General features: G+C 41.2%; 1 protein-coding gene across 1 annotated transcript in view; it reads right to left on the bottom strand.

Annotated features, from left to right (window-relative positions):
• Nucleotides 1-6906: 6906 nt before the first annotated feature.
• The window catches only part of ARL3 (ARF like GTPase 3), a 30672-nt gene continuing 20865 nt past the window's right edge, over nt 6907-16713 (bottom strand). The window contains exon 6 of the mRNA XM_082224864.1: nt 6907-10345. Coding sequence (XP_082080990.1) covers nt 10298-10345 — 48 coding nt within the window. The 3' untranslated portion in view covers nt 6907-10297. The remainder of the gene's footprint in view (nt 10346-16713) is intronic.

Raw genomic sequence — 16713 nt, forward strand, 5'->3', positions numbered from 1 at the left:
TGGGGAAGTCACATGCTTTAAATGTGTATTCAATGTATGGCGTGGGTGTGTCTTTTGTGGTCTCAAAAATGGTTTGGTAAATCAGCCTGTAATTTAATGCCAAGAGAGAAGGCACAGTCCATCCTCCACAAAGGAAGAACAGGAACAAACCTTTTAAATACTTTCCCAAATCTGTGGTAGAAAAAGCATTTTTTTGAGGGGAGGGGGTTGTTTCTAAAGTGAGCTAGATGCATGGTGAGTTTTAATCTGATGCCTAAGTAATGACCACTTGAAGCCAGGAATTTGAGGTGAGGTACTGGGTAGGGCGGACATGTTAAACAGCTAAGAAAATGTTGGCAGATGTTCAGCCAACAGGTTTTACTTTTATGCTTAGGAAAGGTTCATATTACTGTATTTGGGATTGGAGAGAAATTCCCCCCAGATCAGATTGGTGGGGGCCTCTCTTCTTCTCCTCCTCCTATGGCATTTGGGACTGCTCCCTTCTTGAGGAATCTTATTTTATTAAACTTGTCCTGCAAGTAATTCCGGCACCTAGCTGGGGCCTGCTCTCTGCCTTCGTATTGTGTGGGCTAATTTATTGAAAATATTGCATGTGGAGGATCCTAGCCTCTTTCGGCATCCATCCTCATTTGTTTGCACAAGGTTTGCAGGGAGATTATAGAACACCATTTCTTAAGCATCATTCGGATTTGATTGGGGAGGGGTTATATGACATCACATCAAGCAATTACCTCACACTTCCCAGTGCGTCTTCCCATCACTTTCCTTTCTGCCAAAAGGCCAATTTCATTTTTGAAGGTTTCTCAAGAGACCAAATCCCATTTTAATTGCGCAGCAACCTGCATTTACCAGTATGCAATCGAATCACACACACAAATCAGTGACAGTCCAGAAGTGGCCCCAATTTACAGTGGCAGGAGGCTCAGCTAGAATATATTTATGACCCTTCTAATTTGAAATAGCTGTCTGCATCACCATTGTCTTTATTTGAGTAATGCATCAAAGCGAGAAGAAATCAAGATGCACCCCAGCACTTAATTACTTGAAATCCTAAGAGGAGAAGAAACCAGTGCTTGTATTTGGCCCACAGTCTGTCAACTGAAGTTCATGCCTATAACTTTTAATTCAAACTCTGTTCTCTCCCTTGTCCCTTTTCCTCTGTTACTGTGCTGCAAAAGTAAAGTGCTGCTTGCCGCAACAGGCTGGAGAGGAGAATGAACAAAGGGACCACTGGAGCAGGTGGGGAAAGAGCCACTGCATCCTTTCTCATTACTTTCCAGACCTTTTCTTTTTAAAAAATAAAAATAAAAAAGATAGGAATGGCTTCTGGGGTGCACAGCTGACAGCTCAAGCTGGTACTGTCCCATAGCTTTGCTTAAAAAGCATTTAAACTAATATTATCCTGCCTGTAGCAATTTTTGCTTCAAAACAGATCAAAGGAACACCAGCCTTTCCTTCCTTCTGCTCCCCACACCACCACTTATAAAAGTATTCAGTATTTCCCCCTCACTTGCTTTCTGGCTAATCCCCCTCCATCTTGCAGCACTTTAAGTTATCACTCAGCTGTCTTCTGCTTCACAGATGGTGGGTGTGACTTTCTGAAATTTACAGTTGGGAGTATAAAACAAAACAGCTGCTGTGGGGCTAGACAGCTTTGGCCCTGTTTGCCCAGCTGCGGAGATGCTCACTCTGCTGGGCATAACTTAAATTCCCCATAGCCTGCACCTGTTTGGAGGCAGCCATATCAGAGGGCAAGAGGAGGGAGGAACAGACCCACGTTCGGTGCTTCCTTGTCCTTCAACACTCCTGCTGCATCTTGAAAGGAGTTGTGAAGAGATGGCAGTTGTTGACCACTACTGTTGTTGAGCTATCTTCCAGCATGTTCAGAGGTTTGGTCCAGTTCTAGTATGCAATTGTCTCTCCATATAATGCTCATCTGCTGATCCAATCAACATCAGTGCGCACACCATGCCATATCCTTGCCAAGGCACACTGGATTCCAATCAATGGTCAATTTTGCTCAATGGCAACCCAGTGGCTTTTTTTGTCCATGAGAACTAAGCTGTTTGCCACCACAGATAAAGGTTGCCAGCACTGTTCCTGAGCTGCTGTGCCTTTCAACATGTGCACAACACACAAAACATTCAATAAGCAAAACTTTCTCCAGCTCTGCATCTACCAGAAGAGTTGAGCAGGCAAACTTTTGTGAGTCACATAGCTATTAAACTGGCACAATAACTTTGGCAGGGTTTATTATTATTATTATTATTATTATTAGCATTGGAAATGGTGGCAATTTGGACTTGGGAAAAAGTGAGCATTTTGAACTAGACAATGCGTCCATTTAGCAGCCTCAGGGCTGGAAAGGATGGATGCTAAGGTGATACTGTGATGAGGCTCTGGGTCATGTTGACTGAGTGTAGCTACACTTTCTCTTGGCCATTATTGTGCAACATGGTCATCCCACTGTTCAACAGCAAAAAAGGGAAGGGAATGCAGAGTGAAGAGGAAGTATGTATGCAGGTTCGAGGAGTGCAAAGTGGCCTTTGGCTTATTAAGATCTGATGGCCTCTTCAGTGTGTTTGTGGGAGGGGGTTATTGGTTTGTTTTTGTTTTATTATGTATTCAGTATTTCATTTTGTGTTTTTATGTTGTGAACCACCCTGTGATCTTTGGATGAAGGGCGATTTACAAATTTAATAAACAAACAAAAAACAAAACATGAGCACATCATTTATGGGTCAGACCCAAAAATTGTGTGTTACTCTTTATACTTTGTAAGCCTAAGATAAAATAATACTGAGAAGCACTTTGCATTTTAAATATTGTAGAGAGATAATCTCCACCTAGTACAAACATGTATACTAGGGCTCATGGTTGAAAGGGATGCCAGTTTGCAACTTTGAGAACATGTAACTTTCAATTCCTTAATGAACAAGAGAAGCGGCAGCCATGGCTTCTTGGCACTCCCCGCCCGCCCGCCCCTGTCCTATTGTCCATTACCACTAGCTGCTTGCTACACAGCATATCTGGAGTCCTAGGAGATCATTGCAGCAGGTAGGGCAGTGGAGCACCCAACAGCATACGGTGTGCGGGGGGAGATGCTTGTTCTCCTGTTGCTTCATAGACATTATCTGTGTGTTCTCTGGTTTGCACTTTGGGAACTCTATACTAAACTGTAGCATATATGGTATATCTACAACAGTTTGATTTCCTGATAGTGCTGGAAACCACTTAATGGCTTCATATTCTCTCACTCCCCACCCCCACCCCCAAAGTCCAGTCAATGAGTGATTTTACTACAAGCCAAATCAAGTCTTAGATGCAATTGTTTCCACTCTGGAAGGCAGAGGGTGGAGGGAGCAGCATTCACTTGGCTGGTTCAATAACTTAGCCGTCAAGGAGGCTTGGCCATTGCAAGAGAATGTCCCTGGTTATGTAGCTTGCAGTAAGCAGCTATGTGGGAAACGAGACTGCAGAAATGACTACCTAGCAGCTAGGAGGTGGATTTGCAAGGATGGAAACTGACAGTAATGCAGTCTTATGTTGTATTGAAGGGCTTAGTCAAGGGTACAAGAATTTTTCAGTCCAAACAATAGAGATGCATCAGCAACCACAGCAATAAAACATGCCTTCGGTTCTTCCTCAATCCTGAGTTTGAACATACAGGGCCAGACCAAATCCTTGTCATTTTAAGAGCACCCAATTTATCATGTAAATGTAAAAGCTTCTGGGTGTAATTCTCCCTACCTGACACACAAACAAGGTCACACAGCAAACCCCTCGTAAATTACACAGCATTCTACGGGAAAAAGCAACAGGAAAAGAAAATGCAGAAACCTGGAAGCAAACAATAAATAACACCGAGTCAAGTTAAACTACTCCCAGGGCATTTGTTTGCCAAAGGGTCATTTTCCATATCCAATCCATTAGGAAAATTAGAAGTGAAAGAATGTGCTAGTTTGACTTAAAAACACTGAAGAAATACCACCCCGCTCTCCCCCCCCCCAAATTAAGTAGGGCCATCTAATATTTCCCCCAGTGATTTGACATCATGCCAGATGTTGCGTGTGTGAAGGAGATGGTCCTGATATATTTTTATAGCTCAGTTTACTGTTCTTCACTTCTTGCCCTGCGTGTTTTCCTGTAAAATAATGCAAATTCTTGTACCTCCCTGATAAAAGCCCATGCTAAATAGGGTTTATGGGAATTTGTGAAACTTGTGTGTGTTTTTCCCTGAGTGATTATAATAAAAAACAACATTTTAAGCAACTGAGAAAAATAGGAGGAAAGCTTAGTGATAGTTAACATTTATGTTACATTTTGAAGTGTTTGAAGTGCTTCACATACTTTACCTCAGTCAATACTATTGTCCCCCACACTGAGAAAGCAGCAGTGAGGCACCTGCTGGAAACCAAGCCATTTATGGCTGAGGTGAGATTTGAAGAAGACATCCTTAGATGCAGTTTGCCAACTCTGCAACTTGTGACATACCTGTGCTCCAGTCTAATTAGGGAGAGCCTGGATGTACAAGAAAGCTGTCGTGTGTGTCACATGCTGGAAAAAGCACTACATGTGTACATTGAACACACATCCAAATATGCATGTAAGCATAAAGATCATCTGTTCACAGTGCAACATGTCATATGCAGGGCTGTCTCTGAAGGTGGTTCGGAAGCTCCTGCTGGTGCAGAATTCAGAGGCCAGGATGCTCACTGGGACAAGACAGTTGGAGCATACAACACTGATCCTGGCCTGACAGCACCGGCTGCCAATTAGCTTTCAGGCCCTATTCCAAAGTGCTGGTTTTGACCTATAAAGCCTTAAATGGCTCAGGACTGCAAGACCTCAAGGACCGCCTCTCTCCATATAAACTGTCCCGGACTCTGTTCATCATCTGAGGCCCATCTTCATGTGCCTCCTCCATTTGAGGTCCAGAGGGTGGCAACAAGAGAACAGGCATTTTCTGTAGTGGTTCCCCATTTGTGCAATGCTCTCCCTAGGGAGAGTTTGCTTGGTGCCTTCCTTATATATTTTTAGGCACCAGGTGAAAACGTTCCTCTTCAACCAGGCCTTTGACCAATTAATATTCTAAAAGGTAAAGGGACCCCTGACCATTAGGTCCAGTCGTGGCCAACTCTGGAGTTGTGGAGCTCATCTTGCTTTATTGGCCGAGGGAGCCGGCGTACAGCTTCTGGTTCATGTGGCCAGCATGACTAAGCCGCTTCTGGCAAACCAAAGCAGCGCACGGAAACGCCGTTTACCTTCCCGCCAGAGCAGTACCTATTTATCTACTTGCACTTTGACGTGCTTTCGAACTGCTAGGTTGGCAGGAGCAGGGACTGAGCAACAGGAGCTCACCCCGTTGCGGGGATTTGAACCGCCAACCTTCAGATCGGCAAGCCCTAGGCTCTGTGCTTTAACCCACAGCGCCACCCGCATCCCAATATTCTACAGCCTTTTAAATGTGTCTGTGGGAAGGGAGGGTTATTGTTTTGTTGCAATTATTTACTTGCGTTTTTATCTTGTATTTTATTCTGTGAACTGCCCTAAGATATTATGATGAAGGGCAGTATATAAATTTAATAAATAATAATGATAAATTCAGTTGGGGGGGATATAGACCTTCAAATGTGCATCACTATCCACATTGTGGCACAAGTAGTCATTCACAAAACACCATTTTTAAATGGTGGGTCATAACAGAAGAGATACAAATTTCCTATAGCATAATGTTGTTGTTTAGTCGTTTAGTCGTGTCCGACTCTTTGTGACCCCATGGACCAGAGCACGCCAGGCCCCCCTGTCTTCCACTGCCTCCCGCAGTTTGGTCAAACTCATGCTGGTAGCTTCGAGAACACTGTCCAACCATCTCATCCTCCGTCGTCTCCTTCTCCTTGTGCCCTCCATCTTTCCCAAGATCAGGGTCTTTTCCAGGGAGTCTTCTTTTTTCATGATGTGGCCAAAGTATTGGAGCCTCAGCTTCAGGATCTGTCCTTCCATATAATAGGATAGCATATATGTCATCAGTGGCCCAATCTGAAACCCAGCCATGGTTTTAAAAATTCATGTCTTCTTGCATGTAGTTCTTGTACAGCAAACCATAGCTCAGTGGCAGAGCACTGGCTTTGTATGCAAAAAGTCCCAGATTCAATCCCTGGCATCACCAGGTAGAACTGGGAATACTTCTTGCCTCAAACCATAGAGCTGCTGCCAGTCAGCATAGACAACACTGAGCTGGGTTTGCCTCTGTATAAGGCCTCTTTCTGTGTTCCTGGCCTCCCACGTACAACGCTTTATCAGATTGTCAAAAGATGAGGTTCTAAGAAATCAATGCAGTGACAAGTGAAAGAGGGGCACATTCGCCTCCTGGAGATCAGGCTCCCCCAGTAGCGCACACTAAACATTTATCCTGAAAAACAAGTATATCTGATTTAGTGGGATTTACTTCTTACCTACACTTTGCATTATATGATACCTGATACCTGAAGAACAGGAGAAACCAATTTGGTACTCTCCATATGTTCTTGGACTACAACTCCCATCAGCCCCAGCTATCGTGGCCATTGGTTAGGGATCATGGGAGTTATGGTACAATAAAATCTAGAGGGCACTGTACTGTCTATCCCTGCTACAGGTAAAAATCTTGTGACTCTCAGTACCTAGGGATCCATGGGAAGCAAGTTTCCAGAGATCACATACATTCAATAGGAGAGCCATTAGGTTATAAAATCATAAGCATATAGAAACAACAGTGTTAAATGTTCAAATGAACTGTATAGAGACAGAACATCACAGCATCCTGGACGAATTATATGTACAGCCATTTCAAACAGACTATTCAAATGGAGTTCCTTAAAAGAAAATCAAGACTTCATTCTAAAATAAAACAAAATCATAAAGGCGTCATTTCTACTAAATTTTATTCAAGTTTGCCAAACATCTAAACATATACACCAAGGCTTAGCATCACCAACTTATCATCACACACACCCTTTTCATGAACATCAAAAAGAGAGAATAAAACTAAGAACAAAAAAAAAATCAAAAAAAATCAGATGTACCCTATTGAGAGAACGGAAAAGGTGCAATGGATAACATTTGCAGCTATGGCTTTTTATAGCAACTGAGCATCATCTAGTATGTACGAAAGAGAGCAAACCCTGCTATATTTAATGAAAGAAACAAGTAATTATACCACATCTGAAACATGCCTTCTTCATTCTAGTATGTTACATGAACAATACTACTCTGGTCTCTCAAGGCTATACTTCATCCATTCTGGCTTACCTGTAAATGTAGCACAGTATTCAGATAGGAAACATATACCATATATATAGCGAAACAACTTGTCAAAGAGTCAGTGTGGCTGTTGTACTTAAATGAAAGAAAAACCCTTTCACACACTACATTCAGTGCAGAACTAACTGAACCGGGGATATTGTGAAAGCCTGTAGCAGAGCTGGAATAAATTTATTTTTAAAAAAGGATTAGATAAAACCATGAAGATTGATTTTAAGAACTGTGAACTAAACAGTTAGAAGTTGCGAATTTGCCTGCTCAGGGCAGTCTTTTCTATTTGTTAGAAATAACAGAGGGAGATGGTTCTGTAACTGTCCTATGTTTTGCAACTTATTTGCGAAGCATCCATCTGGCAGAGGTCATTTTCAGAGCCAGGATATTGGCCTCTGGGGTCACTGGGTCAGCCCTGTCTTCTAGTTCTTAGAAGATCTAGTTAGGTCAAAATGATTCAAACTTGATGCAGGTATGATAGCTGCTTGTTGAAGTCAATGGACCATGGTAGTTTCTTTTGGCTCAGTGAGCTGCACCAGTACCAGTGAGATCCCATTTTCCACAAAAAAATATGCTTAGCAAGAGATGAGAAACGGAAACAGGACGACAGCCCTTGGGCAATCTGCATTCAGTGTCTGAGATAACAGAAAGCTGTATTTTGTGCTCAAAGATAGAAGCAGAGAAGGCAGCATGGTCAGTTTGCTTCACCGTTTGTCAACTGGGTAGTAAGTATTGGGGGCGCTTTGATAGCTTGCTGCACACTGAAGGAAATGTACTTCTTCCTGAACTGAACAGGCTGACTTAGGTTTGTTGAATTTTAAGGGAGACGCTTCCAGACATTATGGCATGAGCAGACAGGCCTCGCTCTAACATTTGGACTGAATAGTTGCAGACATATTTCATTTCTTTTAAAATTGGGCTATAAGTGCAAAAAATAAAAATAAAAATTCTGCTGCCACTTTTGCACACTGGACCTCTAGAGAGTGAAAGCCTTTTCTAAAACGCAAATCTGTATTTGCAACATGTCACCAGCTTCCCCCTAGAAAGAAAGCAATAGGAAGTATCTGCTCTTAGTGATGTTTTAGCAGTTTGTGCAAATATGTATTTTAGCTGTCACGCTTGGGGGTTCTCAATGGATTGATTTGGATTGTTGTCTGTACTTTATTTTATTCTTGCTCATTGTTGTAATGTTTGCTTATTGATTTATTACCCTTACAAATCCATTGAAGTAGGTGGGATATAGACTTAATTTACCTAATCTAGAATTTATGTCTGTTGCAAACCACAAATTAAAAGTAAGACAGAATCCAAGTTGAGGTGGACTAGAAATTATTGCCATTACTCTCTTTAGATTAATAACGAATAAGCAAAAAAAAGACAATATAGTGACAGTGGATTATATGGTCAAGAAATGTCTGAAAGCAGCTATTGTGCTCTGGCTCTCCACAATGTATACACATTGCCCAAGGTTTAGCAAGCAAGTTTACTCCCTCCCACTAGGAATGAGAAAGGGCATTATAGTTGCCATGGCATTTTCTGCCCTATACTCTGGTTATAATCTGCATGCTGCGTGCTAAATTCATTGCATGCAAGACTGCCCTCGCCAAATTACTTTGAACTTGGACAAATCTAGCAGATGACCCAGAGGCGAGAAGCAGCCTCCTATGTCATTTCCTGGTGTTGTAGCGATATGCTGAGATTTCGCAATCATACTATATGACTATCCCCTCAAAGGGGAGAGTGCATCCTTCATGCATTTTCCTAACGAATATTCTGTATTTAAGAAGTTATAGACTCTGGGCTTTTCTTCTTAGGACTGATAGAGGAATGCTTCTCTTGCCAGAGATTTATCTATACCTTTCGCTCTAAATTGGTTGGGTATTTCCTGAAGTGAGGGTTGGGTATTTCCTGAAGTGAGGGACATCTCTTTTTGAACACATCCAGACTGTTACTTCCTGCGCAGATAGTTCTGAAATGTAGTTCTAAACGAACAGTGCAGACTCACAAAAAAGCAATCCCAGACTATACACCCACAACAACTCATTTGGATAGAGTCACGACATTGAACCTGTTAATCTCAGTCTATTACTGTCTGGACCACTTGGGAGAAGCACATTTGCTACATGGCTTATAGGAGGCAGGTGCAGCCTACCAAAAGCTCTTCTCAAAACACGCCCCCCTAAATTAACCAGTTCACTGCAGTTAAGACTTAAAGAGCACTAAACTGACTACCACTATATGCTGTTAAACTCCACCCTCATGGAGGGATTTTTACAGTGCAACGAGACTGAATGTCAAAGAGCTCTTGGTCTGTTTACACCAACCAAAAAGGCAACACTGCACTGCAGTCTGACACTGTTTTATTTGATAATGACAGCATCTCTAGCACTCTGATGCTTCTAACATTCAGACTGTTAAGAACTTGAGTTACAACGCAGGTCTCTGTGAAAGGAAGGGCAGACACCTGGGCATCTCACTATAAGAAAGGCTCTTCATGAGGCCATAGGAGTGTCTTGCCAGCATTCTACAAAGTAATGTATTGTTTTAAAACTGAAGCACAGATGCTAATAAAGCATCAGTTCATTTGCTGATGAGAAAAGCTTTGAGTGGCACCAGGTGAGCATCCTGAGTGACTTCAGAACTGAAGCAGGTTCCCGAACACGTTGCTATGATCATCCTACACTCTGCGGAACCCATTGGAAGTCTTTATGGCAGACTTCAATCTGCTCCCGTTTTCAGATCTTATTCTTTAGTCAGATGAATGTGGAGACTCTCAATACTATTTATGCCAAAAGGGGTAGGGGTGGGGGGAAGAAATGCATATGTGGAGGGAAATGATACTAGAGAGAAGGTAAAGTTCGAATTTGGGCAGTAGGCTTAGCTGCTGTTCCCATTTCTAACAGCTATAGCTGCACACAGATGGAAAAATATTTGGTCAGATGCTAGCAGCCAGCTAGCGTGTTTGGCTCCTGCAGCCCCTCCAATTCCATGCAACGCAGTTCATTTACTTCTTCTTTGCAATGACATTTCTGCAGACCCAGTTCATGCCATCCTTCAAAAACAAGACAACAAAGAAATGGAACATTAGATGAGAGGAAAGGGTCAGCTTTTGCCCAGCTCCACAATAAGCTCTCCCTTATCCCATTTTGCAAACACACATTCAAGTTTCGCTTTTCCCTATCCTATATAATAGCGTATGTGAAATGCTCTGTCTTGTTAGTGCAACTATGGTTAGGAAACCTGATCTACAAATGGCCCTTCTTAATCTTACATCCCTTGTCTTGTTGGTAAAGTTATGGGACTAGGAATTACTGCCTTTTTATCAGGCTTTTCTGTCAACATGACCCTCTTTGGTTTTAATTGTGACATGGATCCACCCACTTACAACTGTGTGGTTGTTATTATCCTGCTTTATTTTGAAGAGGATGGACTGTAAATCTAAATTCGAAGGAATATCAAGGATCCTTTGCTAACTCAGCAGTATACAATCTTAGGAATGTAACCACACAGAAACTTTTGTCAAGTTCAATTTAACTTTTGCACCATACATGTGTGCTTCCTAGTCCTGGGACTGCAGCTTTGAGATCTTCATTGTCTCCTCCCATTTATGAAATGCTAAATTTGCTCAGCTGCATCCATACACACCCTGATAAATATTCTGCAGTTGCCAAAAAAGGGAGAAAAGATAGAGAGATACCCGAAGATGAGATCACGAAATAGCTTCCAATAAATAATTTTTAATAGATGAAATTAACAAGGTTGGGGAAACCCAGCCAGATGGGCAAGGTATAAATAATAAAAATATTTATTATTATTATGGCAGTGTAGGTGGCAAAATGCACAGCTGCAAAGGTATAAAGTATTAGCAAAAGGAACTGCACTTAGAAATGCACTAATAACGAAGGAGGCAGGGATGTAGAACTACCAAGAGCATATAGTGACACAGACAGCTGGCCCATCTATTAGTGGTCCTCCCAAGTCTCAGGCTGAGGTCCTTCTAGCCTTGCTGACATCCTTTTCATTGGAGAGCTTGGAGATTGGCCCGTCTAGTCCAATCACAAATCTGTCCAATGACATACAAGATTTTGAATAAAGGAGAAAGCCTAGAAAATGACATACAAAGAATGTTGGTTTTCATGCACCTTTACCCAAGTCCCCGGCCCTCTCTGATTTAATCTTAATAGCCCACAGTTTTGTGTCAGCAAGAATGAATGGTCGGAGCTGAGCATGTTGCTGTGTATACTGTAATGTCTTCAGCATAACTGGAAGGCCTGCAGATTTCAGCTTCCTTTAAAATATATATTTATATATATAAAAGCACGTGTGGATTAATTTGTTAAAGGACATGCATGCACAGCAAGTTCCAGTACAGTTGACTCATGTTCATTGTACAAAATACCGCAGAAAAAAAGGTTTGGGTGGGGTTCCCAAAAGTAATGGTAGAATGTTTCAGAACTCAACAAGTTGCCTGCTCCTCCCTACAGCTGCTTGTTTGCCCTTACAGCACCAAGGACACATGCTCCCTTGCTACCCAAGACCTTGTGAAGAAATTCTAAATGCTGAAAGAGCCTTACGTACATCAGTCAAAATGCTGGAAGTAAATGTTTTGTAAAACTAAGGGAGTTCTACAACAATTAGGAAACTTACATGCCAACTTCCTTTATTGCACCTTTTAGAAATCTGGTTGCATAGAGCAGTTTTTTTAAAAAATAACAGAGCTTTCTGCAACAGTTTTTGCTGCTCCTGTTGCCTCTAAAGCAGTAATCGTGTTTGCACACATCATGGAATACAAGGCAAGCAGCACTCCTCATTCATTTTGAATGTAGGTTTATATGCTGAAGCAGAAGAGCTGAGACAGCTTAAAGTCATAAATATCTGCTGATACTCCTTTGATATTCAGCACAACAATCCCATAAATGATACATCCCTGCAAAACAACCACCAGGCACCCCATCTCCCAGGTAGAAGCAGACCAGAACCTACCCATACAGAGGGACTCTAACACTGCCCAATGCCACAAGGAGCTCAGCCAAAGGGAAACTCAGCTACCTGAACACTGCACAGCAGAGGCTCATAAAGCTGAGTTTATGATGGGATTTACTGTGGCTGTGAGCCTGACTGTATAACAAGGGCAAAAGAATGACAAGGCACTATGCAGGAGGAAAGGTGAACTCCAAATGGCTTTTCAATTCATATCTGGGTCACTTTACTTTGAAGGCAGGAACTCATCCAAAAATCACTTTCATAGCAAGAGCTGGTTCAAAGAGAATTCTGACTGTCCCTAATTGGTTTGTGGGGAATGAGTGTGTGAAATTAACACAGAGACTACAAGGGGGAAAGGATCAATTTCCCTGGATCAAAGAGGATAAAACACACACTTTTTTTTAATCTGCAGGTAAACCGTTTCCCATACTCCACACAAATAATTGTCAGTATCAAGTTCAATGATGGGAAATAAATGTTCTCATCAGATAGCTAAAATGCAGAGATCAGCTTAATGGGATCAAATTCTGGTAAAGAATTGGTGGCTATTTGCCAGCAGGGAAAGAAATAGGAAGCTAGTAATTAGAGAAGCATAAATTTGAAAATAAAATCAGTAAGGCTGTTGTTACATCTACATTAGAATTTTATTTTATTTAACAGTAAGACGAGCTCAGCTAGATAAGACTAAAACCCTTCTGGACCAACATCTTATTTCCAACAATGGAGAACCAGATGCGTTCAGAAAGCCCACAAACAGGGCATGAAAGACAACTACACTTCCCTTGCTGCAAGTCTCCAGCACCAGATATTCACAAGTGTACTGCCTCTGCATGTGATGGTTCCATTTAGCTCCCTATCCTCCCTGAATTTTTCTGGTCCCTTTTGAAGACATCTAAACCAATGGCTGTCACCACCCCTTGTAGAGGTTCATAATGTATTATGTGGAATAGTATTTCCTTTTGTTTCTTCCTTTTTTGCATAATTTTCAATTGCAACTTTTCACCATACAATATAATGAAAAACAAACTAATCTAAGTAAAATTAAAGAAGAAAACAAAGAAGAGAGGCCCTCTCCTTGTCTCACACAGAAGAGGGTGGGCCCCTCCCTGAAAGCTTCCCTTTCTTCTCCCAGCCTCCCACCTTGGGAGTTCTTCCCTTCCCTGCCTCTCACACAGGGTCTTTCACCAGTCATCCATCACCTTCCTGTGCGTACCCTCAGAGTAGAGGACATCGACAAACAAAATAAAACATAAGCAAAAGCAAAGTAGATGAAGGAAGAAAAAGAGAAAAGACAGGAAGAAAAGATAATAAAAAAAGGAAAAGAAAGAGGAGAGGATAGAAATTAAACGACTTCAGATTCTCTGTCTGTCAATTACCATATTTTTTGCACCATAACACTCACTTTTTTCCTCCTAAAAAGTAAGGGGAAATGTCTGTGTGTGTTATGGAGGGAATGCCTACGGGTGGCATGCCTACAGATTTTCCTCCTCTAAAAACTATGTGCGTGTTATGGTCGGCTGCGTGTTATAGAGCGAAAAATACGGTAGATCTATAAAGATTATTCAAAATATCCAAAGTGTTTACTCCAGGATGGTATCCAGCTGTACTCTAGGAAAATATCCAGCTGTTTCTCGATCTGCTAGGCAATGTTTTTCCAATCTTCAGCCACACATATCTTAAGTCCATTCCTTTTCCTTTTCACACTAAAAGACTAAAAGGGGCTCTCCAATTGTTACTATCACTAAATGTTAATAATGGTTTTCCTCCAGTATGGTATGACAACTTTATTTCCATAAAATTCCAACTTCCATTATTAGAATAATAATCCATAGTTATTTACTTGTAGTATATTCATTGATTCATACCCACTTCCATATATTCCAATCTTGTTTCCTGTTGGCTGTGATTTTCCACCCTAATTTAATAAAAGAATAATAAGGGGGGGGGGGAACTCCTTCTATTTCCATTTCTTCCATTCTTTTTCCAAGTGCATCACCAGAAGTTTGGTAGATGTTTCCTTTAAATTCACTCCAAATTGTACACAGAATACTTTCTCTGTCAGCCCTATCTCTGCCATCTCAAGAGGTTTCTTAATGCTTTTCTTCGTCAATGCTTTTGTTCCACTCCTCCAGCATCACACCTCCATCGTTTGTCCATTCTACACCTCAGGCACTTATGTGGCGGTCCTCTCCATTTCATCATTCACTGCCTCCAACTTTACCATCCCACTCTCATGTTCTGGCAGCATTCCCCCCCGCCCCAGGCTCTGTCTGATCTTTCTCTGTTCCATTTTCATTCAACATTTTATGCATCTCAGCTCTGAGCTCTTTTAATTCCTCACCCAATAATTGACTCATGACACTATAAGTCAGTGGTGTGTTCAACAGTACTTTTACCTAGTCTCTGCCTTGAAAACTTGTGTCTGTCTCTTTACCAAAGAAGCACATTCCTTTCCCACGGTTAAGGGATTAAGTTCACTTGTGCAGTCAACACTCCACAAAAGGTACAGAGAGTTAAAGGTAATATAAATGAAAATTTTTAACAACCACAGCTCCCTTATCTGTTTATAATCTTTCTTAGTCACAAACAGGTAAAATATTTGTTTTTTTAATCTTTTTGTTTTTTTTCCAGCCTGTTAATTAACACCTCTTCTTATGCCAGCAGTCAGTTCACATTCCACGTGAAAGTTTAATTGGCAGATAGATCACCCCAGTCGTAATTCATCATAGTCTCAGAGGTAATTAAAAGAAGGGCGGTTTAATTGACCTAATGCCCTGAGGGGTAACCTTCAGGGCTACTATGTGGTGTCCGGGCATGGTGGCAGTTCCTCACTTCAAGTTATTCACTGCATCTGAAAACCTCCTGATCTCTGGAGGGAAGAGCAGCTTTCTTCAGAGCATTAGAGGTTAATGCCTTTGATCCCCCTATTTTCAAAGAGAGAATGTGATAACCAAGATTTACGTCTTGGTTATCATTAATCACCATGTAATTATCTCTGTTGATGGCGTATTGGCAGTAATGACTAGTCAGCCATCGTTTCTCCCGGAAATCTCACAAATGCCCCTTCTGTTTCTTCTCAATCTACCACCAATCAATGTCATTTAGGTAACCCTAAGTGGTAGTGTTATGAGACATAGAGTGTCCACACTTTCCACAACATACATACTTTGTGAACCTGCATTATGTCCTTCCAGGGATACTGTTTAAAAAACACACCTAAAAATCCCCAAATGTTTTAACCTTCCTAACAGGGAAGGTGTTCCCACTGCTTGGTCATTTGGGTTGCTTTTTTCTACCCTTTCCTTCTTTACCTTACTCTTTTTGAGATGACTTCGTCATAATTGTATACAGTATACCAAATGTGACCACACTACGTAATATATAGTTATTATGGCAGCAGTTTATTTTTATTCTCTTTTTAAAAAATCAATCTGAAATTTGAGATTGTCATTGCTGATGTACACCAAGTTGATGTTCTCACAGAACTATTCATAAAGATACCAAGAACAATGCTAGATAGTCACAGCCAGTATATGTATGGTTAGGGTGTTTCTTTTCTTGTTCTTGTTCTTGCACATGCGTGCTCTCTCTCTCTCTCTCTCTCTCTGTGTGTGTGTGTGTGTGTGTGTTTTGCTCCAACTATATAGTTTCAAATTATGTTTATACTATAGCATTTATATTTTTGTGCCTATACTCTATATACCACAATGTCAGCATAAGTGTATTTTATACGTGGCTAAACACAACATCACAAGTGCAGTTACAAACTGACAGAAAATATGAAACCAGAAGTAAGGGAATAGGATTGGCAATGTTTTAAGTACAGCCCCTATTTCAATCTTCTGATTAACCTTATTTAACTTAAATAGCAAGAGGCAGTTGTCTCCCAATAATGATAGCGCATAAAGATCAAATGACTCCAGGTGTCAGTGTGTTTCTCAATGGCTGGAATCTGCCATTACCAACTAGGCTAGATGAGTTAAAAATAGTTAGAAAATCCAGCCATCTCCTTTTGTGCCTCTTTGTACGATCACAATCCTGTCTTGGACACCTGATGGCATGGACATCTCTCTGCTATGATACTGGCCTTTCTCTGCCTCTGTTAATATCTAAAACCCCACTAATTCCTTACCTGCTTGCACATTCCTTTGTCTCCTGGAATCGAGCAATCAAGCAGTCTCCTATGATCACAGACTCTTCAAGGCCTTTATACAATATTTGCAAATGTGTCAAGACAAGTGAACAGACTTCCCAATAACTTATTAAAAACAACGATGAGTGAATTGCAACGTAGTACACACAAAGTAGTGGGAAAAGAAAGGACAATGGCTAGGGGATAAAAAGAGGTGAAAAAGTATTTCCCTCCCCCAACTATCATTGGCTGTAATAAAAGGTCACTGCAGTAAGAGTACTACTAAAAAGAAAATACAGAATATT

This window comes from Podarcis vaucheri (genome assembly GCF_965113315.1).
Source record: "Podarcis vaucheri genome assembly, chromosome: 5".
Taxonomy (NCBI): Eukaryota; Metazoa; Chordata; class Lepidosauria; order Squamata; family Lacertidae; genus Podarcis; species Podarcis vaucheri.